Source organism: Chiloscyllium punctatum, chromosome 8 (genome assembly GCF_047496795.1).
Source record: "Chiloscyllium punctatum isolate Juve2018m chromosome 8, sChiPun1.3, whole genome shotgun sequence".
Taxonomy (NCBI): domain Eukaryota; kingdom Metazoa; phylum Chordata; class Chondrichthyes; order Orectolobiformes; family Hemiscylliidae; genus Chiloscyllium; species Chiloscyllium punctatum.
Window position 1 is genome coordinate 50,459,618 of NC_092746.1, and position 24,556 is coordinate 50,484,173.

At 40.0% G+C, this 24,556-nt stretch overlaps 2 protein-coding genes across 3 annotated transcripts in view; one reads left to right on the top strand and one right to left on the bottom strand.

Annotated features, from left to right (window-relative positions):
• Positions 1–15,233, top strand: part of bag1 (BCL2 associated athanogene 1) — a 29,531-nt gene extending 14,298 nt beyond the window's left edge. The window contains exon 8 of the mRNA XM_072575511.1: positions 10,704–15,233. The gene's annotated coding sequence lies outside the window, so the exon portion shown is untranslated. The remainder of the gene's footprint in view (positions 1–10,703) is intronic.
• fastkd3 (FAST kinase domains 3) lies at positions 4,119–21,735 on the bottom strand. 2 transcript variants are annotated; one of them, XM_072575508.1, is made up of 7 exons: positions 21,624–21,735; positions 19,526–20,996; positions 16,336–16,418; positions 12,314–12,488; positions 11,597–11,666; positions 4,609–4,723; positions 4,119–4,392 (listed from the first exon to the last, which is right to left on the bottom strand). In XM_072575508.1, the coding sequence occupies exons 2-7, from the start codon at positions 20,967–20,969 to the stop codon at positions 4,294–4,296; spliced, it is 1,986 nt and encodes a 661-aa protein (XP_072431609.1). In that variant the 5' UTR covers positions 20,970–20,996; positions 21,624–21,735; the 3' UTR covers positions 4,119–4,293. The 2 variants fall into 2 exon arrangements, with proteins under 2 accessions (XP_072431609.1, XP_072431608.1); XM_072575507.1 differs by lacking the exon at positions 21,624–21,735 and adding an exon at positions 21,116–21,541.
• Positions 21,736–24,556: the final 2,821 nt, after the last annotated feature.

Genomic DNA, 24,556 nt, shown 5'->3' on the forward strand with positions numbered 1-24,556 from the left:
TTATTCATTTTAGAGGCAATTAAATTCTAGGCTATTGTAACACACCTTGGCTTTCAGTTTTGGGGCAGTTCCCATTCTTTTTAGATTCAAAGTACATGGTTCAATGAGATTAATGTGGAAAGTAACGGAATGTGGGGCAAAAGGTCAGTTTATGTTTAACACAGCTCATGATAACTACATTAGAGATGTGTACACATCTTTGAAAGTTGCAGGGGAGTTTGAGACCACAAGTAATAAAGCATAAAGGATCCTGGGCTTGATAAATGAGGAAAAAGTAGACAAAAACAAATAAGTTATAATAAACCTGTATAAAACACTAGATCACCCTCAGGTGGAGTACTACAATGCAACCCCCACCCCACCCCATCCTCACCTTTTGCCATATCACTTTCAAATCTTCTATCTTGAGGCTGAAGCTGAACAAGATACTGAATAGCTGTTTCCTGTAGCATATAAATCTCTGATTATAAAATACCATGACAGACATATAACTAATTAAAGATTAGTATAATAATGTTCAAATGAATATTTCTAACATTTCAATCAATCACAAACAAATTTCCCTCTAAGCTGTGTGACTGCTCAGAGATCCACACATGCGTGTATGGGAGAAGGATTCACATTTTTGGATCATTGGAATCTCTTTTGTGGTAGAAGTGACCTGTACAAGAAGGACGGATTGCACCTAAATTGGAAGGGGACTAATATACTGGCAGGGAAATTTGCTAGAACTACTTGGGAAGATTTAAACTATTAAGATGGTGGGGGGGGGGGGTGTGTGTGGGGGGTGGGACCTAGGGAGATAGTGAGGAAAGAGATCGGTCTGAGAACAGAAGTCAGTCAAACAGTCAGGGACAAGGTAGGACTAATAAATTAAACTGCATTTATTTCAATGCAAGGGGCCTAACAGGGAAGGCAGATGAACTCAGGGCATGGTTAGGAACATGGGATTGGGAGATCATAGCAATTATGGAAACATGGCTCAGGGATGGGCAGGACTGGCAGCTTAATGTTCCAGGATACAAATGCTACAGGAAGGATAGAAAGGGAGGCAAGAAAGGAGGGGGGAGTGGCATTTTTGATAAGGGATAGCATTACAGCTGTGCTGAGGGAGGATATTCCCGGAAATACATCCAGGGATGTTATTTAGGTGGAACTGAGAAATAAGAAAGGGATGATCACAGTATTGGGATTGTAGTACAGATCCCCCCCCAATAGTCAGAGGGAAATTGAGAAAGAAACTTGTAAGGAAATCTCAGCTATCTGTAAGAATAATAGGGTAGTTATGGTAGGGGATTTTAACTTTCCAAACATCGACTGGGACTGCCATAGTGTTAAAGGTTTAGATGGAGAGGAATTTCTTAAGTGTGTACAAGACAATTTTCTGATTCAGTATGTGGATGTACTACTAGAGAAGGTGCAAAACTTGACCGACACTTGGGAAATAAGGCAGGGCAGGTGACTGAGGTATCAGTGGGAGCACTTTGGGGCCAGTGACCATAATTCTATTTGTTTTAAAATAGTGATGAAAAAGGATAGACCACATCTAAAAGTTGAAGTTCTAATTTGGAGAAAGGCCAATTTTGACGGTATTAGGCAACAACTTTTGAAAGCTGATTGGAGGCAGATGTTTGCAGGTAAAGGGATGGCTGGTAAATGGGAAGCCTTCAGAAATGAGATAACAAGAATCCAGAGAAAGTATATTCCTGTCAGGATGAAAGGAAAGACTGGTAGGTATAGGGAATGCTGGATGACTAAAGAAATTGAGGGTTTGGTTAAGAAAAAGAAGGAAGCATATGTCAGGTATAGATAGGATCGATCGAGTGAATCCTTAGAAGAGTATAAAGGCAGTAGGATTATACTTAAGAGGGAAATCAGGAGGGCAAAAAGGGAATATGAGATAACTTTGGCAAATAAGAGTTAAGAAGAATCCAGAAGTGTTTTTACAAATACATTAAGGACAAAAGGGTAACTAGGGAGAGAATAGGGCCCCTCAAAGATCAGCAAGGCAGCCTTTGTGTGGAGCCGCAGAAATTAGGAGAGATACCAAATTAGTATTTTGCATCAGTATTTACTGTGGAAAAGGATATGGAAGATATAGACTGGAGGGAAATAGATGGTGGCATCTTGCAAAATGTCCAGATTACAGAGGAGGAAGTGTTGGATGTCTTGAAACGGTTAAAAGTGGATAAATCCCCAGGACCTGATCAGGTGTACCCGAGAACTCTGTGGGAAGCTAGAGAAGTGATTGCTGGGCCTCTTGCTGAGATATTTGTATCATCGATAGTCACAGGTGAGGTGCCGGAAGATTGTAGGTTGGCAAACATGTTGCCACTCTTTAAGAAGGGCGGTAAAGACAAGCAAGGGAACTATAGACCGGTGAGCCTGACCTTGTTGGTGGGCAAGTTGTTGGAGGGAATCCTTAGGGACAGGATGTACATGTATTTGGAAAGGCAAGGACTAATTCGGGATAGTCAACATGACTTTGTGCGTGCAAAATCATGTCTCACAAACTTGATTGAGTTTTTTGAAGAAGTAACAAAGATGATTGATGAGGGCAGAGCAGTAGATGTGATCTATATGGACTTCAGTAAAGCGTTCGACAAGGTTCCCCATGGGAGGCTGATTAGTAAAGTTAGATCTCATGGAATACAGGGGGAACTAGCCATTTGGGTACAGAACTGGCTCAAAGGGTGGTGGTGGAGGGTTGTTTTTCAGACTAGAGGCCTGTGACCAATGGAGTGCCACAAGGATCGGTGCTGGGCCCTCTACTTTTTGTCATTTACATAAATGATTTGGATGCAAGCATAAGAGGTACAGTTAGTAAGTTTGCAGATGACACTAAAATTGGAGGCGTAGTGGACAGTGAAGAGGGTTACCTCAGATTACAACAGGATCTGGACCAGATGGGCCAATGGGCTGAGAAGTGGCAGATGGAGTTTAATTTAGATAAATATGAGGTGCTGCATTTTGGGAAAGCAAATCTTAGCAGGACTTATACACTTCATGGTAAGGTTCTAGGGAGTGTTGCTGAACAAAGAGACCACGGAGTGCAGTTTCATAGATCCTTGAAAGTGGAGTCGCAGGTAGATAGGATAGTGAAGAAGGCATTTGGTATGCTTTCCTTTATTGGTCAGAGTATTGAGTACAGGAGTTGGGAGGTCATGTTGCGGCTGTACAGGACATTGGTTGGGCCACTGTTGGAATACTGCGTGCAGTTCTAGTCTCCTACCTATCAGAAAGATGTTGTGAAACTTGAAAGAGCTCAGAAAAGATTTACAAGGTTGTTGCCAGGGTTGGGGGATCTGAGCTACAGGGAGAGGCTGAACAGACTGGGGCTGTTTTCCCAGGAGCGTCGGAGGCTGAGGTGTGACCTTATAGAGGTTTACAAAATTATGAGGGGCATGGATAGGATAAATAGACAAAGTCTTTTCCCTGGGGTCAGGGAGTCCAGAACTAGAGGGCATAGGTTTAGGGTGAGAGGGGAAAGATGTAAAAGAGATCTAAGGGGCGACTTTTTCACAGAGGGTGGTACGTGTATGGAATGAGCTGCCAGAGGATGTAGTGGAGGCTGGTACAATTACAACATTTAAGAGGCATTTGGATGGGTATATGAATAGGCAGGGTTTGGAGGGATATGGGCCGGGTGCTGGCAGGTGGGACTAGATTGGGTTGGGATATCTGGTCGGCATGGACGGGTTGGACTGAAGGGTCTGTTTCCATGCTGTACATCTCTATGACTCTATGACATGCATTAGCTTCCAGTTCCAGAGTCCATTGTTGTGTGTGGACTTTGAAAGCACATGCAGTAGCAGAAAGAATTAAAGGGAACGTGAGGAACATACAACTTCTTTCATGCATGTGGTGTAGCTAATCAGATAGGTCCAAATCTGCCATAGTGCATGCTAAAATCAATCAGCTATATTCATCTTGTGCTACTTCTAACTTACTATATTTGTCCCACTCAAAACCTTTTATTTTTTAAAGGCAAAAGATCCATGAAGTTAGGTATATTGACCTGTGGCTACAAGAATAATATACTTCAAATAAGCGCATTCAAAACTGTATTTGCGTTTTAATTCCCTTTCTGCAAAAATGAAATGATTAAAACACATGACTAATATTATTTAAGGAGTTTATTTTTATACATTATTTTCAGTAATAGTTTTATTTACACGACTGTAATCAAGATGCTAAATAGTAGGTAAACATTGCTGTAAGGTGGCCACCAATGCAAAATGCTGGCATTGCATTGTGGAAAGTGGAAATTAACTGGCTATGTTTTAGCTTTTTTCACCAAGCAAGTCTGTAGCTGTATGGAAAGATCTTCTTGTGAAGGTATTCTACCATCTCCTTACTGTTCTGTAGCTTGTCAAATTCGTAGAATGGAATCTAGATAAAACAAATTGCAGATTTTCACATTATCTTAATAGTTTAATAAAAATGTATACATTTATGTGCAGACATTAATTAATTACTAGTTGTCAATATGAAAGCTTTGAAAGTTGGAATTACTGTCAAAGCATTTTATAACCATTTGTCCAAGTATATATCCTAAATACTTATTTCATGAGTAAAATATTTATAGCTATCTCGAGCTGTACCCACCTGTACAACATCGTAGCCCAGCAGCCGTAGTTGCCTCTGTTTGATAGTTTCCTTACCGAGTAGATTTTGAGAATTTGCAGAGAACCTTCTCTGGTCATCAATGCAGAGTGCTACTCTGAAAAGGATAACCACAATAAATAACACAGTTGGCTAACAACAAAAAACATATACAGTGCCCGTTACATAAAACCTTCCTATGATTATGTTTAAGGTGGATAAGGAGGGAGTTCACAGAATGGGATTAAGTTAGTGGACATTGGGACAAAGAGTAGGATAACACATGGGCACTATTTCAGAACTGGGAATTGTAGGGTGGGACAATAACTGAAATCTTGGGTATGGTATGTGTGGCAAGCAAAATTTACAATTTAAAAACAAGTTGCAGAAATTCAGGATCCGCTTACAAGTGCAAATTTTATTTAAAGCTTTACTAAGACTACCCAAGCTACATAGTAGATTACTGATGAGCAATATCAACCAATTTACAAAGCTGTGGGTCATCATGTGACAGTGACTACATCTAACTTCGTGTTTTGGGACAAATTATATTAATTCAGGCAGACCTTTATGAAAATTTGTTGCCCTCAAAGCATACAGCATACACACATTCCCCTTTAGAAAAATGTTACATGTTACAGTGTGACTTCATGATTTGGAAGTGCCGGTGTAGGACTGGGGTGTACAAAGTTAAAAATCACACATCGCCAGGTTATAGTCCAACAGGTTTACACTAGCTTTCAGAGTGCTGCTCCTTCACCACCTGATGAACTATAACCGTATTGTGTGATTTTTGATTTTCTAGACATACCTTCTGGCGTTGTCTTTGTTGCGAGGTAAATCCGAAAGAAAAAGTTGAGAATATCATCAGAAACCTTGCAATCCTCTACCCGACCAAAGCATTTAACTCTGCAAATTGTGGGCTTTTTGGATTGTGCTCCGAAAATTTAATGTACAAGAAATATCATAATCCTATAGTTGTTTCATAACATTGCAAATGATTTCAGTGGGAGATCTGAAACAGATACCTTCCAGATCCAGACCAGGATTAAACATGGTACTGTAATAGCTCCCATAATATTTACAATCTCCCTTGTAATCATTATTCACCTTGTCATGATCACTTAGATGGAAGCTTTTTAACCTAAGTTGTTTCTGTACCCAAACAGAATGACCCCCACATTAGACACACCTGATCTACAGATGGCAGATGACAGATGACTGCCAAGTTTGTTGCCTACTCTGCACCAGATTTGCAAGCAACCCATGCTGTTTTCAATTCTGCTTGCCTTTGAATTTGGTTAAATCACTTCAAAGCAACCAAATATTCCATTCACCTCCAATATGTTAGGAAACACAAATGCCATCTAGTGGTGTAACCTCATTTTACACAAAGATCTCCAAAGGATATCTACAGGGACAGAGGGGCAGGTCAAGAGGGACACCAAACATATACACTAACACTCAAAATACACGGGGGGTGGTGGGGATTGGGAAAGATGGGGAGGCAGAAACAGGAATGCTGAGATTGACAGAGGACGTCAGCAAGGGGATGGGAGTAACAGCTGCAAAGAAAATTTCAAACCTGACAACAAAGAAACACTCAGTTAACTAGCAGTGAAGAAATCATGAAGACCTTTACATTGAAATGAGTGAATTCAATATCAATTAGGTGGAGGGAAATAAATATTAGATTGAAGGAGGAAAGTTAAAAAATATTTTAATTTAAGCTGTACATTTTTCAAATCTTTATCAAAAGGAGTGAGACTACACACACAAGCTTCAGTAATTGAATAGGCAATCACTATCGTATCACAGCTTTTAAAAAAGTCAATATGTCAAGTTTAGTTTGTATCCACTGTGCGCAAACAGCATCTTTACACTTTTAATGCATTTCATTTATTAGCTACAGAGTGAGATAGAATTTTTTTGGAGTCAATGGAGGAGTAATAAACTTCTAGGAACACAGGGATAAGAGTAGGTCATTCAGTCCCTCAAGCCCATTCCACCATTCACAGAGACCATAAGCGATCTGTGGCCTAACTAACTCCATACAATTCCCTTTGCCCATTTCTTTAATACTTTGGTTTAACAAAAATTGATCCAGCATCCACTGCCATTTGTGGAAGAAATTTCCAAGTCTCTGTTGCCCTTTGTGCATAGAGGTGCTAACTAACATCTCTCCTGAATGGTCTCGCGCTAACTGTCAGACAATACTCCTAGTTCTAGAGTTTCCACTGGTTATCTACCCTGTCTTTTCCTGTTAAAATGTTTCCTGAAAACTTCGATCAGATCACCCCTTAATATACTAAATTCCAGAGAAAATAGGCCTAATTTATATAATCACTCCTCATAACTTAACCCTTGAAGTCGAGGTATATATACCTACATTGCCCTCCCTCTACGGCCTGGCGCCCACATCAACTTTTAATACTCCAAGTGGAGTCTAATCAGGGTTTTGTCTCACCGCAGCATAACTTGCGTACTCCAGACCTCAAGAAATAAAGGCCAGCATTTCATTAGCTTTCTTGATTATTTTCTGAACCTGTCTGTGCATTTTAAAGACCCATGCATCTGAATTCCAAATCTCTCTTTAAATACATCCATAGTATTTAACTTCATAACATCTAAAAATACCCTGATCGATCTTTTTACAGTCCAAAATAGATATCCTCACTTGTTTACACAGTTTTGCTCAGTCACTTAGTCTATCAATATCCTGTTGTAATTTTATGCTATTCTACAATGTCTACAACGCTGCCTAATTTTGTGTCATCAGCAAACTATCTGAATGTTTTTTAAAAATTATTTGACTGGTGTCATTGGATAGGAATTTGATACCAGCCCCCAACTAATCTTGTGGTGGATTAGTGGTGCTGGAAGAGCACAGCAGTTCAGGCAGCATCCAATGAGCAGCGAAATCGACATTTCGGGCAAAAGCCCTTCATCAGGAATAAAGGCAGTGAACCTGAAGCGTGGAGAGATAAGCTAGAGGAGGGTGGGGGTGGGGAGAAAGTAGCATAGAGTACAATGGGTGAGTGGGGGAGGGGATGAAGGTGATAGGTCAAGGAGGAGAGGGTGGAGTGGATAGGTGGAAAAGAAGATAGGCAGGTCGGACAAGTCCGGACAAGTCAAGGAGACAGTTACTGAGCTGGAAGTTTGAAACTAGGATGAGGTGGGGGAAGGGGAAATGAGGAAGCTGTTGAAGTCCACATTGATGCCCTGGGGTTGAAGTGTTCCGAGGCGGAAGATGAGGCGTTCTTCCTCCAGGCGTCTGGTGGTGAGGGAGCGGCGGTGAAGGAGGCCCAGGACCTCCATGTCCTCGGCAGAGTGGGAGGGGGAGTTGAAATGTTGGGCCACGGGGTGGTTTGGTTGATTGGTGCGGATGTCTCGGAGATGTTCCCTAAAGCGCTCTGCTAGGAGGCGCCCAGTCTCCCCAATGTAGAGGAGACCACATCGGGAGCAACGGATACAATAAATGATATTAGTGGATGTGCAGGTGAAACTTTGCTGGATGTGGAAGGCTCCTTTAGGGCCTTGGATAGAGGTGAGGGAGGAGGTGTGGGCACAGGTTTTACAGTTCCTGCGGTGGCAGGGGAAAGTGCCAGAATGGGAGGGTGGGTCGTAGGGGGGTGTGGACCTGACCAGGTAGTCACGGAGGTAACGGTCTTTGCGGAAGGCGGAAAGGGGTGGGGAGGGAAATATATCCCTGGTGGTGGGGTCTTTTTGGAGCTGGCGGAAATGTCGGCGGATGATTTGGTTTATGCGAAGGTTTGTAGGGTGGAAGGTGAGCACCAGGGGCGTTCTGTCCTTGTTACAGTTGGAGGGGTGGGGTCTGAGGGCGGAGGTGCGGGATGTGGACGAGATGCGTTGGAGGGCATCTTTAACCACGTGGGAAGGGAAATTGCGGTCTCTAAAGAAGGAGGCCATCTGGTGTGTTCTATGGTGGAACTGGTTTAATCTTGTGGTGGTCTAGCCTGAACTGCTATAATCCTTGGGGTGGAGGCAGACCCACAGTGCTGTTAGGAAAGAAGTTCCAGGATCTTGAGCCAGGGAAAGAACAAGAATATAGTTCCTAGTCAGATGATGTCCACCTTGGAGAAGAACCTGCAGTTGGTAGCATTCCTATGCATCTGCTATCCTTGTCCTTTTATGTGATATAGGTTGTGGACTTGGAAGGTGCTGTCAAAGCAGCTTGAGTGTGTTGCTGCAGTGTGTCTTGTATATGGATGTTTAGTGCCAAACAAGTGTGCTACTTTGTCCTGGATATTGTTGAGTTTCTCAAGTGTTGTTTGAGTTCTCCCCTCACCTTACCTTCAAGTTCACATCCTTAGTGCATGGTCTATTTGGTTTGGGGAGGAGAGAGAGACAGAGACAGAGACTGCACCAATGTTATATCTGGACTTTCCCTGAAGATGTTTCCACATATATAACAGGTTAATGGTATTTCTGTTATTTATCAGCAATGTCTGGTAAATTAACTCTGCTTCTCTTTCTTTGGACACTGATCTCCTGAATTTATTTGTTTTATTTCTAGCATTGACTTTGCTTTTAATATTAATCCAGGTTTTGCATAAGTTACTCTTATGAAATTATGAACAGCTTCATGATGAAAGTGAGTACTGCAGAGGCTGGAGATTAGAGTCAAGAAGGGTGGTGCTGGAAAAGCACAGCAGGTCAGGCGGCATCCGAGGAGCAGGAAAACCAACATTTCGGGCAAAAGCCTGATCCCTGCTGTGCATTTGCAACACTATGCTCTTGACTCTAACAACTTACAGCATCTCCACATGTAAAAATCCAGAACCTGCAGTTAGTGATTCTACACAGACCCCTAGTCCATACTGCAGTCTCCGCAAGCCAATCAATTAAAAGTCACTGAACTGTGAGAAACATTTTATTTTACATTGTTAGTATCATTGTGAAAACAATCAAGCTATCTTTTTTTAAAAATAAGGCCTAACTGGGTTTCAATAGCATAAAATGGTAATAATTACTGAAAAACAGACATACTACCTCTGAAAACTAGTTATATAATTGAATTATCCAGTCTCTTCACTGAACATTCTGGACAAACTTGCAAATTTCGATATTTCACCTTCTAGCTGAACCTCATGTCTGTCTCAGTTGATTGATTCACTGTCCATGTTTTAACCGAGTGGAAAAATTCAGTGCTTTTTACTCTTGATTTGCTGTGAGAATGCTTGAACATAATTTAGCTTACTTGGTGTTACATGGAAATCTCCTTGACTTGACATGAAAAGTAAATTGACACTGAGAAAAGTAAAATCCTAGTCACAAAAATTGCTAGCATTTTGTAAATCAACAATGTTTAAAATTTCACCTGGATGTAGTTCAGGAAAATCAACCACAGAGCAGACTTAACTCCTTCCTGAATTTTTTTTTGTCTATTTACATTTGAAGTTCCCATTTTCAGTGTGTAGTTCTCTCATCCAATTTATCATTTATGTACTGTGCCATTCTTTGCACACAGTCATAATGTGAAGAATTTGGCCTTTCATCTTCAATCTAGTTGTACCCTCAGGTATACTGTATCAGCCGTTAGGTAAAGTAGCACACAGTTATATCTGATGTCTTTAGTGAACACTTTCAGTGGATGACCAACTGCCTTCTATTTTGATTATTTTAAGATCATCTACAATTTTGAATTTGTTTATATTCTTAAAGAATTCTAATTTTTGATTACCCTCATTGAGTGGAAAACATCTTTAAACTAGAAATAAAGAGCCATAGAAGTTAGATTATCTATTCAACGCTGACTAATTTTTGTTTTTATTTTTTATTGAACTAACTATTTCCCACTGGTTACCCCTTCTTCTCCTCTTAGCTGTTGTACAGTTTGTTTTATTACTATTGATTCACTTGGCATTGTCAAGTAGAGATTTGACTTGCAATTTGTGGCATGCTTAATAACAGAGGTGAGAAAATAGTCCTGCATTACGTTTACATTGATATTCTAGACCAGTTAAACTTATATTAGGTTGGTTGAAATCCCCTTTAAGTGTAATATTTCCAATTTCCTTTCCCCAACTTTCTTACCTTAAATCCTCATCCACTGTCCTTTTTTTATCCTTTTAAAGGTCATTTGTACCAATCATCTTCAGCAACAACCTATTGAAATGCCACTAATGCTGATGACACCATCCCCTAAAGAGCTAACTGAAAGGTGAGCTGCAATCAAAATTATAGATCATTACAGACAGTGTAATGAAAAGAAGTACACATGGAGCATTCTCTTTAAAGAAAGAACACATTTATAAAACCACTGAATGAGATCAATTGAAAACTGTATATAATTTTGCTATGGAATACAAACCCATGACTTTTATCAGCCTGTTAAATTTGGTAATTAAAGTAGTGATTCAAGCTGATGTAAATGAATAGCAACACCAGTTGCAAATGCTGTGTAAGAATGACACTCCAACAATTTAATTTTAAATCAAGGATGAAATGCTCCAGCATTGTTAAAGAGAGAAAACCCATCTCCTGAACACCTATAGACCTAATCAAACTATTGCCGTCCAGATCAGTGCATTTGATAAGCAAAAGTTACTCATACACACTTGAGTTTTTAGTAGTTACAAATGAAGGAGTTCCTAACGTTTAAACCTGCATCCATGTTCTACCAAGGCAGGAGTGTAATTCTTGTTGCACCTCAGCACCATGGCATAAATAGCCAAATAATGTGATCAGCTGGAACATTGTACCTTGGATTCAGAAAATGACACACAGACCACCACAATTGATGGAATACATTAAGCTAATAGAAACTTGCTATATTTCTGTTCTTTCCCAGTAAAACTCCTATCTCCTTTCAATCATTTAGGACAAGACCTTTTCATTTTTTTCTCTGTTCTCTCCACTTGTACCCTGCTGCCATTTTACGTACACTTCTACAGTGTCCTGCTATACTCTGACTGTGAAATAAATATTTCTCTGAAGGACAACAGCTTAATTAATTAAATGTTCTCACCTTCGGAATACCTCTTCGCGCTGAGAGGCAGAGAGCACATATCCTTCTTCATCCAATTTAATCTCAACATCTGAAAAAGTGCAGTGGTTTCAGGTTTTATTCAGGGGAAAAACATCAAAGCTTAATTTTGTTTTATAGAGTTGATCAATATATTACCAAAAGACATTGTAATGCAATGGTTTAGAGTTGCATAGCATTTGGGTATATATTGCCAAGCTCCCACTTAGTTATCAAAGGAGCTGAGGCTAAAAGCTGTCCCAAACAAGTTTTTTTGGGGGGGAGGGGCAATCTTGACATTCTTATAGTACTCTAAACTGTGTAAGTATGGTTGCAAAATATGTTTTAAAAAATAAGATAGGGAGAAAACGTCTATCAGTTGAAAAGTCAATATTACACATGGTTGTATATTAATAATGAAAAAAATTTAGTTCATTGCAAAACAAAATTCAGGAAAGAAAGAAAGCTGACCTTTGGGATTCCTATTTTATTCTGATATGCACCCAAAAATATTCCTTTCTCACCACTTTAGTTTCAAAACTAAATTATTATTCAAGATGCCATTTAGACGAAGACAGGGTAGCAGACATTTCTGAAATATTTTTGTATGCTGTCTCCTTTATAATTGCTGGATATGTAGAAAATCATACTGCACAAACATACCATTAATAGTCAATGACGTACATCCAGATCACATTAAAAATTAATGAGTGCTTATACCTAATGTATAGCCATATGGTGTCAGCACACGGGAGGCAAAGTAATTCCTTGCTCCGAGAAGATCAATCAGGGCATTCTTAACTTTGTTGTAGAGATGATCATCCACCAGACTTTCCAATGAACGTCCTGGTGTAATGAAAGATTTCACTCGATACTTTGAAGGAAGGCTGGGACCCTGTTGAGAAAAATATTTTTTCATTTCAAAGGTGTGCCTGTTTCATACATTAAGTTTCGGGTTACATAAACTGAGGACTATCTAATTCCTAGGACACAATCGCTTTGTATTATCAATTTGGAAAGAAAGGCATAAATTATCTACATTCCAAAGTGCTTCACAGCCAATATGGTACTTGATATGGATTTTCTGAGATGTAGATGGGAGTTACTAATCGGCACCCAGCAGAATCCCCATTATATCAGCCCATGAAGATACTGCCTGTGAATTTGAAGATTCTGTTGGACAATCCCCCTATGTTTGGAATCCATGGAAGATATAAATTTTAATCACAAAATTAAGATGGTTCTGCTGAAGTTAAGTAAATAGGAAAAGTTAGGGCTATTAAATGTCTTGTTTAACTAAAGCCACAACTTACTTCATACACTCAAATATACATCTCCTAAATCCAGTACAATGCCAGACCATGACCTGACACCCCCTAACTGCTCTGGACACCTTCTTCAGATTCAAAAATAGCTCCCCACCAATTGATTCAGCAATCTCCCTCCCCCCTCCCACCCATACCGACATACTGTAAACACTCAATTACTAACCCCTACCTACCCGGCACCCTAACTCCACACTTACCTTACATACTCGCCCTTTGACAGCAGCCATGAAAAAGTGTGTAGTGCTGGACCTTTAAGTTACAGAACTCAGCAACAGACTTCTGTGAGAAAAGCAGGGTGGTTTGCCTTTCTCTGACTGTTTTATGCTACATGGGATGTGTGAGAACAGAAATTCAGCACAGCATTTCTGAAGAAGACCTAATTGGCATCTACTCTCTGAAATCCTTAGCTTTTTCATTTTATAAATTTAGGAGTGGAGTGGCAATATGTTCGAGATTACCACTCCTCAGAAAGTCTGGCCCACAAGTCATTGTTCTAACATAGGAAATGCAATAACTAATTTACACACAGCAAGGTCCCACAAATATTAACAAGTAATAATGACCTGAGTTTTCTGTTGTTTCAAGAATGCTTAATGGTTAGAACATAGGGGACAATTTCCTTGCTTCTCTTTGAAACAAGGAGACACTGCCTGAAATTTTTACATCCACCTGAAAAGGCAGATGGGACCTCGTGGAGTATTCTGTGTAGTTCTGATCACCATATTATCTGAAAAGAACATAGAGGCATGGGAGGAGGTGCAGAAAACACTTGAAAGTAATATTTTAGATGTGAGATAGCAGCTTGGGGAAAGGGTAAACAGATCGATTTTTTTTTCTCTCCTGAAAAGTTACAGCTGAGGGACAACTTAATAGTTTTTTTAAAAAATCAGGGTTTTCTAGATTAGGTATAGACACAATGTTTTCACTTTAGGAAGAACTAAAACTATCGAACATCGATGGGCGGCACGGTGGCACAGTGGTTAGCACTGCTGCCTCACAGCGCCAGAGACCTGGGTTCAATTCCCGCCTCAGGCGACAGACTGTGTGGAGTTTGCACGTTCTCCCCGTGTCTGCGTGGGTTTCCTCCGGGTGCTCCGGTTTCCTCCCACACTCCAAAGATGTGCAAGTCAGGTGAATTGGCCATGCTAAATTGCCCGTAGTGTTAGGTAAGGGGTAAATGTAGGTGTATGGGTGGGTTGCGCTTCGGTGGGTCGGTGTGGACTTGTTGGGCCGAAGGGCCTGTTTCCACACTGTAATGTAATGTAATCTAATCTATAATCTAATCTAATCGATACTAAATAAAGTTACCAAGAAATCAAATGCGGAATTCAAAAGAAACATTGTGACCCAGAAATTGTTGGGAATATAGAACTTGACCCTCTAGGGAATGTGTTACAGCAAAGAATATCGTTGCACTCAGAATTGAGCTAACAAGTGACAAGTACCAGGCAATAACCATCTCCAGTGAAAGAATCTAACCCTTGCCCCGATGTTCAATTGCATGACCATTCTTAAATCCCCTCTTTCACAGTTGACCTTGGCTCCTCAATACTTGTCTACAATCTAAAAGACACAAGTTAGGAGTATGATGGAACACTCTCCACTTGCCTGGATGGTGCATTTCCAACAACACTCAACAACCTTCATACCATCCAGGATAAAGCAGCCTGCTTAACTGGCACCCTACCCACCATCTTTAACATTAACTCCCTTCACCATTGACAAAGTGCACTACAGGTACTTGCAGGTTTCCTCCAAACCCATACAATCTTGACTTGGAATTCTATTCCTCACAAGCAGTAATTGTTTAATGCAACTGAGGAAGATTTTAGAGGAGGCTAGCTGTTTCATAAAAGCTGATATTGAGCTAGCAATTAGATGCTTAGGAGCACTGTTGGGACAAGAAATTGAACTACAAAGACATCAGTTATCATTTAGACAATCCAAGTCCAAGAGAAGCTTTAAGGACATTCTAAGGCTAGACTTTTGAAAGTCAAGAATTGGAATTCCTTGCAAAAGAGACAGAGTTTTAGTGGGATTTAGTGATCCACAGTGTCACTAACATCTGAGCTGGATTTATCTTAACTGCATTGGCCATTCAAAGTCTAGTCTGTGGGATATTTGAACACAATTTGTCTGTTAACTCAAACTTACCTTATGTTAATCCTGAATAATAAAGTTTAAGTTGTATATACCGATATATTGTTTAGAACCATCAACTTACCAATTTATTATACTTATTTAATCATTATTGTTTGTGTTGGTTTTGGTTAAATTATATAATAAAGATTTTATTTGTCACTTCAATTCAACCCTGAGATCCTGTTACTTATTTTCTTATCCTTGGTTCCATTATTCTTTAAAACATTATGGTCTATCAAGCTAGATCCTACTAAAGATCCAGCTTTTTCAGTATTCTCATAACTGGGATCATAACATGAGATAAGAAACAACTCATACTCTGGTGTCTCACTCCTACTGATGGAAAATTACATTTAGAGGTTTTAAATATTTTGTCGTCTTACTTTTCCTTTATTGGAAAATTCATTTCCCTTCTCTTCCTCAATCCAATCTTTTCTGCCCTCTTTTTACTCTCTCTTTAATTTGACTATCATTCACTCTATTTATTTCTCCATTGTCATTGTTACATTCTCTTCCCTCAAATTTAATTCATCTTGGAGGTAAACGGTTATATACATTGTTCACCAAAATCTAAAATACCTCTGATCTCACTACACCGATCAACTCAGACAACTAACAATTTGCAGGAAATCAAACTCAAGCAAGATGTCCTGGTTCAGAAAATTCCAATGCAACATCATTGTGTAGTTCAGCAGAAGGCCATTACTTCTCCCAGAAATGGTCTGACTGAACCAAAGTTTTGACATCTATATTACAACTTTAAATCGGAAACCTAACAGTGTCCATGTGCCCTGGTGTATTTAATATTCTCCCTCTGATTCACTCAAAGCCTAAAGTTGATTCAACATATCACAGAATCATAGACCATTTGAATGCTGCAGAAAAAGCCATCATCAAATGAGCATTATTACCTACTGGCAATCGCCTGTTTGTTCACCGTACCCATGCACATTGATTACTTGGATAGAAATATTCAAGAGTTGAAAAAGTGTGGCGCTGGAAAAGCCTCCCGAATGCCTCAATTGAACCTGCTTCCACATTTTCTGGCTGTGAATACCAGACCCAAACCACTCGTTCAGTGCGAATGTTTTTATTGCATCACATATGTTCCTTTTGCAAATAACTTCAAACCTGTACCATCTAGTCTGTGATCCTTTTGTGAGCTGGAGTAGTTTCTCCCCATCTACTCTATGTATTTGAAAACCTCAACCATGTGCAGTATAGAGGAAACAGAATCAATCTGTAAAGAGACAAAGTTAAAAAACTTCATACCTCATAGGTTCGGCACTCCAGTTTCATAGTCATGAACAGCTGAGTCAACTGGGCAAGGACAAACTTGTCAAAACCTGTTCCTTCTGTTATTAGAATATAGGGACAAAATATGAAAAATAAAATGTATGATGCTAACTGGAGTTAGGGATCACCACCAGCACCACTTTTTAGTACCGAAAGAACCTTACAACCATGTACCAATTTAAGACAGTTGGCTTATCGGAAAGGGAGGAGAAACGTTGCGTTTGCTATTTTCTACTGGACTTGTGTTAATATGCATTGCCCGTGCAAGGATTTTAACTGGAAACAAAATCTGAATCATTAGTCATGCTCCCCAAGTTTTGGTTCAAACATGAAGTATGAAGAGTTGGATGATATTCTGGAGACTTATGTTCATAAGACCATATCAGAATATGAATGAGGCCTAAGCAGAGGGAGAAATAAAATGATGTTTTGATTTGGAAAGCTCTTCATGCCAATCCTGCTCTTACAGAAAGAGGCTGGTAGTTGCTTGTTAAGTCCATGCTACAGACATAATGAATTACTAATGATTAGATATTGGGAAGATGTAGAGAAGGTCATTAGGACAGAGAAAAATGTGAAGGCTACATGTACATTCATTGCGAGAGGCAGAAAGAGAGTGAGAAGATGTTTGGTGGACAAAGTCACATTCAAGAACAGAGAGTGAAAGCAGGGTGGTGCTGAAAGGCAGTAAGAGTCTCAAATGCAGCTTTAAAGAAATTACTGGCAGTTTAATCGAGATACAAGTAACTGTGTTGCCTGCCACAATAATCACAGAGTTACTATAGCTTAAGCAGTGACTATGGGTGTCAGTGATGGAGGAAGTGAATGTTTGAGATTGTGGATGCAATGCTAATCAACCAGACTGTTTTGTTCTTGAATGTTCAAACAGTGCTGAACAACTATCACAGCCAAATTGTTGCTATGGACAAAATAAAACATAGTAAAGTTAGCAAAGAAAACTGCTAAATCAATTCATGAATGGTTGTTCCCCAATCAGGAAAGACTGATCCTTGAAGAGACTGGGTCTCCTTTCCCTAGATAAGAGAAAGTAAAAGGAGACTGACTGAGGGCATGAAGGATTTAATATGGGAGATGTACAGAGAATGTTTCTATTGGTTGTGAGACTAGTTCTAAAAGGATAGTGACTAAAATCCAAGAAGGAATTTAGGAGACACCTCTTTACCCAGAGAATCATTAGAATCTGTTGAGACAAATCACACAAGCTTAGAGGCAAAACTGGAAGGAGGGAAAATGAATAAAATGATGTATCGATGGGAGACAGATCAAAAGGAGTGGGAGGCAATCTTTAGGGCACATAAGCAGCAGCATTGACTTACTGGGCCAACAGCTTGTTTCTGGGCTGTCCATTTAATGTATGCATGGGAAGAATACTCGAGCTTCTTTACATTTCTTCCTCTCTTGCTGAATCATTAACTACTCGCTGGGCTATAGTTTCACAGATGCTCTCTTAACTATCATTTATATGCAAGCCTAAGGAGCAAACCCTAGTCTGTTAAACAATTGTACGATCACTGTCTTTTGTAATGTTCAAATCAGACATCTATAAAACAAATTCGGTCCCCCACCTCACCACCCCACTACTCAAGGGTCTATCGAGGAAACTATCCAGGAATGTGGAAATTACCCCAGTATGCTCTATCCACAAACTCCAAACTGGCTAATTACTGTCCAACCATTTTGTTTCAACCGTTAACAAGTGATGGGAGCTGTCATCAACAGTGCTATTAAGCTACACTTACTCAATAATATCCTGCTCACTGGTGCTCTCCTGGGGATCTGCTAGGCCCATTCAGTTGCGGACTTAATTACAGACTTGATCTGAATGTGGACAAAAGCACTGAACTCAAGACCATAAGACATAGGAGTGGAAGTAAGGCCATTCGGCCCATCGAGTCCACTCCGCCATTCAATCAATCAAGAGGAAAAGCAAGGGTGGCTGTCCTTGATATCAAGACAGCATTTGACTGAGCATGGCATCAAGAAGCCCTAGCAAAACAAGAGTCAATGAGAATCAAGGAGAAAACTTTCCAGAGATTGGAATCAAACGCAGCAGAATGATAGGTAGTTGGAGCTGTCAGGGGCCAATCAATTCAGCCTCATCTCCTAATAGTCCATATATCACTAAGCAGTTTGCTGGAGAAACACCATAGAACAACGTATGTCTCTTGGTGGTTTATGAGGACTCAGTAAGACTCAACTCCACATCTTCCTTCTATGTCTTTAAGAGCTTTAAACTGAATCCTCAGGCTCTCCAGATGCTGTGGATTGGTTATTTCCCATTGTGAAGTGTTTCATTTCCAATGCATACCACTACTAGTTAGTGTGTAGCATCTAACAAATACTGGCTCTGATAATAAAAAACAGAAAGAGTGCAATAAAATTATGTTAAAAAATGATCTATTGTTTTGATGTTTATGGCGTCACCTGAATCTGATAGGTAGATATGGCAACATAATCACTTATAAGAATTTGTGTTCTCTATGAATATATTATTTCCTGACTCAAAACAGCAACTAATTATTATCAATCTACATGAAACAAACTGTATCAATGTGCCGTTAATTCGTAAAGAAAGTTTTGCGAACCTCCATTGCTGGCTCCTCTTTCTCCAGGAATGGAGAAGTGTACCTCCAACAAGCATATGGAGACTACTATATTAAAAGTCAACCAGCAAGTGCATTTCAATAAGTGATGCAGGACTAATTTAATCATACCAGGAACAACAGAATGAATAGATTAAGTGAATTTGAATACAGTGGAGTCAGAAGCAGATACATTACAGGGTGAGGGGTGGGGGGGCACAGTATTCATTAGAAGATATTTTGGTCAGTATGAAATTACTGTACTGTATCAGCTCAAAGCCCACTGCACATTTATGTTGTTACATCTAAGAAAAACATTAAAAAGAAAAATCCAATTAAACAACTGAATACTGAGTGTTGGAGCCAATTTGAATGTGATTCAATATCTAATAAGTTCAAAGTATCACAGCCCAAAATCCAAACAAATTGTAACTTTAAATTTTAAAAACTCTGAGTCAAGTTACTATTTTTCAATGAAATCAATTATGAAAAGAGCAGTTGCTTCAATATTACAAGAATGGTATACACAGGATGAGAACCGGCATAATTCGAGATGAGCTCACCTTCCAGCTGCTGCAGAAAGTATGGACTAAAGATTTTGGCTACAAAATTCACAGGAAAGCGTCCTATTAATATACAGGAGTGAAGAAGGTTCAACAAAGTACGTGGCTGAAATTGTGAAAATCGTCCTCTTAATAGGTTTTCAATCTTTCGGAAGAGCTGGCCAACATTTGGTGGAAGATAATTCAGCTTGCCAAACGGCATAATTTGTAAGGCAATTTCTTCAGTTGTAAAATTATCTGAATTGTAAACAAAACTCTCAGCGACTGCATCAAATATGGGAAGTGACAGGATTCGCCGTTGGCTGCAGTATTGCATCACTTTACTGATTGTCTCTGGTTTTAAGACAAAGGCTTTTTTGGGGACATTTTGCTCCAAAGCGTCAACAAAAAATCTGTCACTGTGTCCAAAGTACATGAGAGCATTCAGTACCACTATGAGCTCCTGGTCTGAGAATTGAGGAACATGTCTCACTGAATGTTTGCATAGATTAATCACCAAAGGAAGTGCTTGGGTTTGTTTGAGGACAACCATTGCATTCAGGATGTCATTTTTGGCTTTACGACTCAACTTGGAAACCAAATGAATGGTATGGGTATTCATTTTGTTCAGCAACTGCTGATAATTTCCTCCTTCTCCCATACTAGCCTCCAGCAAATTATAAACCATTACTATCTCTTCAGATATCCAATTAACAATTTTCATTCTTTGAATTTCATCCAATACTTGCTTAAACATTCTACACCCCGGGCCTTCCAAGTCCAGCAAGGCCTTGCCCAGCAAACACAAGTCTTTAATGGACATCTGTCTGTTATTAAGCCTCATCTGACATTCTGATACTAGTCGCACCATGAGTGTGCTCTGTGGATCCACATACAGTTGAACGTAAGCATACAGAGCAGTCACCAGTGCGGCACTGCTGAGCCTCAAAGACTCGTGCTCGAACTGGAAGCACAATGCCTTGAAAGCTTCATTCTCCAGAAGGTCCCCAGGGCTTTTCAGACTACTCCCATCTCTTTCAATCTGTGATATTTTAAGCAATGCAGCAGCAGCCATTGTATCCGTAAATGCACCTGAAGAGTTCAGAAGTTTAAAGATGTGCTTCACAGTTTTACAGTTGTTCAAATGTTTCAAAAGCTCCTGCTCACTGGATGATCCGTTCTGCTTGTTGTCCAAATTAAGGTTCTCCCCAGCATCCCCATGGAGACACTCTGTTCCCAAGGTGTCACAAGGCTGGTCTCTGACCAGGTTGTGGTATCCTTTATGTGGAATCTGATTATACCATGCCTTTAGAGGTCCTACTGACAAAGTCTTGTTATATTGTGGACACAGAATTTTGTTAAGGCTTTTGCAGGAACACAGCTGTCGCTTCACGATTTGTAAAACATTGTATGTCTGTAAATCCGACGAAAGAAAGTTAAACACTCTTAGAAGATTTAATGCCATAGCAGCTTCAGCAACGTTACTCGTCACCTGTTAGAAAAAGACAGAAGGTCAGGGATGGCTATAAGTTCCCATTATAGTGAACTATTAATTTTAAGACCGAAAACTCTAAATTACATTCAGCACTTGCAACAAAAGGTGAAACATACTGCAAACATTTTAAATCTTTCCCACAACCAAGGCTTTTCCAATGAATAGACAAATGTCACAAACGAGAACACTTCCTCACATTGACCTTTTGTAAAATACCCAGTGATCACTATTTATTGGGGGTTAAATCTGACAGACACAGGGCCCCAATGGCTGACCACTGAGGAATTAATGGTTTGCTGCTGATTTTAGCTGCTTGTGTCTCCCCCTTTTACTCGGCTCAGCCCGGAAAAGGCGCTGGGCTGGGGGGGGAGTCTCCAGGCGGAGTGTCGGGGCCAGATCACCCTCCTGCCCCAGAGAGTGGCAGTGCCCCCCCCCCCCGGACACACCGGAGCCTGGGCTTCGGGCCGCTCCTCCCTATAATCTCCAGCCACTCACTCTCTCCACCTTCCTTTCTTCCTCTGTCTACCCTCTTCTGTCTCCCTTTCCCCTCCTTTCTCTCTCTCTCCCCCTTCATTCTTTCTTTCTTTTTCTCTCTATCCCCTCCTTTCTCATTCCCTCTCTCACCGTTCCATGTGCAGGAAGTCCTCTGTGGGTTAATCACAGGGCGGGCCGACTGCGCACTTTCCCGGAGTTACTGCAAGTCGGTTCTGTGAAGGGCCTTTGGTTCTTGGCAGTAACCGCATTGTCAGAATAATCAGATGGGCTTCTCTTAACACTCACGCCTTTATCATGTTTTTACAGTTCCCATGTATGAGGGATTTGTATTTGCATTGTTAAATTCATCTCACTTAAGTCAAAGTATGATAACAGCAGAGCTTTAATATTCCTGCCAGGAGCTGTGGACCAAGACCAATGTAAGGATATTGTGGGTTCTCCTACTTCTGATAAAAGCGTTAAATTAATTTGGCATGGGTTGTGCAGAAAATGAAGAGAACGCCTCAGAAGCTAGCCCTCCTATTTGCTAACAACTTCAATGCCTTACAGAATGTGGTGGTGAGATGCCCTTCATCTGCTGCAGACTATAGGGTGGTAGGCACACACACAATGCTGTTAGGAAGGGAGGTCCTATGGGGGATTTTGACCCATCAGTCTACTCTTGATCATTAATAAAGTGATGGAAGGAGTCAACGATGTGCTATCAAGCAGTACCTATCAGTAATAACCTGCTGACTGATGCCCAGTTTGGGTTTTGCCATGGCTACTCAGGTCCTGATCTCATTACAGCCTTAGTTCAAATATGGTTAAAAGAGCTGAATTTCAGAGATGAGGTGGAAGTGCCTGGCCTTGACATCAAGATCATCATTTGACCAAGGAGCGTTAGCAAAACTTGGGTCAATGGAATCAGGAGAAAGAGTCATACCCCAGCACAAAGGAAGATGTTTATTGGAGGTCAGTCATTTCAGGGCTCGGACATCATTGCAGGAGTTCCTCAAGGGAGTGTCCAAGGCCCAACCATCTTCAGTTGCTTCATCAATGACTGTGCCTTCAAGATTAGAAGTGGAGATGATTGCTAATGATTACAAAATGTTCAGTACATTTGTGACTCCTTAGATACTGAAATAGTCACTATCAATGGATGCAAGATCTGGACAATATCCAAGTTTCTGCTGATAAATGGCAAGTAACATTTGCATAATGCAAGTGCCAGGAACGACCATCCTAAAAAAGAGAAAACTTAACCATTAGCCTTTGACATTTAATGGCATTACTGCTGCTAAATCTCTACTGTAAAATATTAGGATGATCACTTTGGTAAGTTACTGGTCAGGCGGAAGTGGGTACTGCAGATGCTGGAGCCTGATGAAGGGCTTTTGCCCGAAACGTCGATTTTCCTGCTCCTCGGTTGCTGCCTGACCTGCTGTGCTTTTCCAGCACCACACTAATTTCGACTCTAAGTTACTGGTCAGCAGCCATGGAATAATGCTAGTTTCTGTCTTCATGAGAAGAATGTCACAAGTTTCAAAGATAGCTAACCAAAGAAACATGTGTACCTGAAAAGTCATAACAATCAACAATGGTCGTTTCAAATCACAAACCATGAATTGCCTTTCGCCAGTTTTATTAAAGGTAAGGGTATATCTAGTTTAAGGTTCTAATCAGAAATTCATGTGACTTTGGTCAGCTATGATAAGTAAACCCACACCACACATTTATGCACTGAGCTGATAAAAACATATCTAAAAGCACAACCATTTTAAAAGGACATCGTGTTCAAGTTCTTACTTTACCAGATCATAGTTTGGTGTTTACTGGATGTGAATTATTTATGCAAAAATATATTAACAACAGTGCATTATGTTAGAATTGTAAGTAGCTCATTTTTGAAATTTTATTTACAATATTATGAACCAAAGAAGTACTTAAAATGAAATAATATGGATCTACATATACAATTATCTTTTATAAAGATCCTTACAATCCCATGGCAGTGAAATTAGTAAATTAAACACTATAGAAAGTTATCCATTTAAACACTATAGAGTAGATACTTAACAGTTAAGGATAATTTCAAAAATGAGATTTATATCCTTGCTTTGCCAGTCAACACCTTCAGTCCATAAAGGGAAGATTTTAATATACTAAATTTGAATTGGTGAATTGTTCTTAGAAGTGATTTACATATTTGTAACATTTTGTTTTACATTCCTTTTGTTGTCTGTTTATTCAATCTCTTCACTATCACTCTACATTTTTCTGATGCAAGTACTTTCATAGTAATTTTCTATTTCCTTCTCAGTTATTCCTCTGTTTGTCTATCCTTAAATTTACTTAATAAAGGAGATAGGCTATTGATCTCATCCTTCACCAAGGATCCAGATGCTCAATTACCTCCTTACATTGCAATCAGCTTGACTTTGCTGTAGTTAATTCCAAAGAACGAAGGCAAAGATCTAAATAACAGAGTATGCTGCCCCGCTGTGAGGGGAGCTGAGTGACCTGGCAAAATCCAAATTGAATTTCTGAAGAAGATTCACAGTGGAGTCAAAGTATTAACTCTTTTCTCCATCCATAAAGCGCCAGAGACCCATGTTCAATTCCCGCCTCAGGCGACTCTCTGTGTGGAGTTTGTACATTCTCCCCGTATCTGTGTGGGTTTCCTCCGGGTGCACCGGTTTCCTCCCACAATCCAAAAAAATGTGCAGGTTAGGTGAATTGGCCATGCTAAATTGCCCGCAGTGTTAGGTGAAGGGGTAAATGTAGGGGAATGGGTCTGGGTGGGTTGCGCTTCAGCGGGTCAGTGTGGACTTGTTGGGCTGAAGGGCCTGTTTCCACACTGTAAGTAATCTAATCTAATCTAATCTAATCATAAATGCTGCCCAACCAGCTGATTTTCTCCAACACTGTTTCTATTTAAAATTTCCAGCATCTCTAACAATACTTTGGTTGAAGTGTATTTGTGTTCATTTTCCCTATGTTCATTTCTTTGTCTTTATGTAAAATTTTGTATGCCATAGTCCATACCCATACTTGTCTTACGTACTGGTTCGTCTAATCTG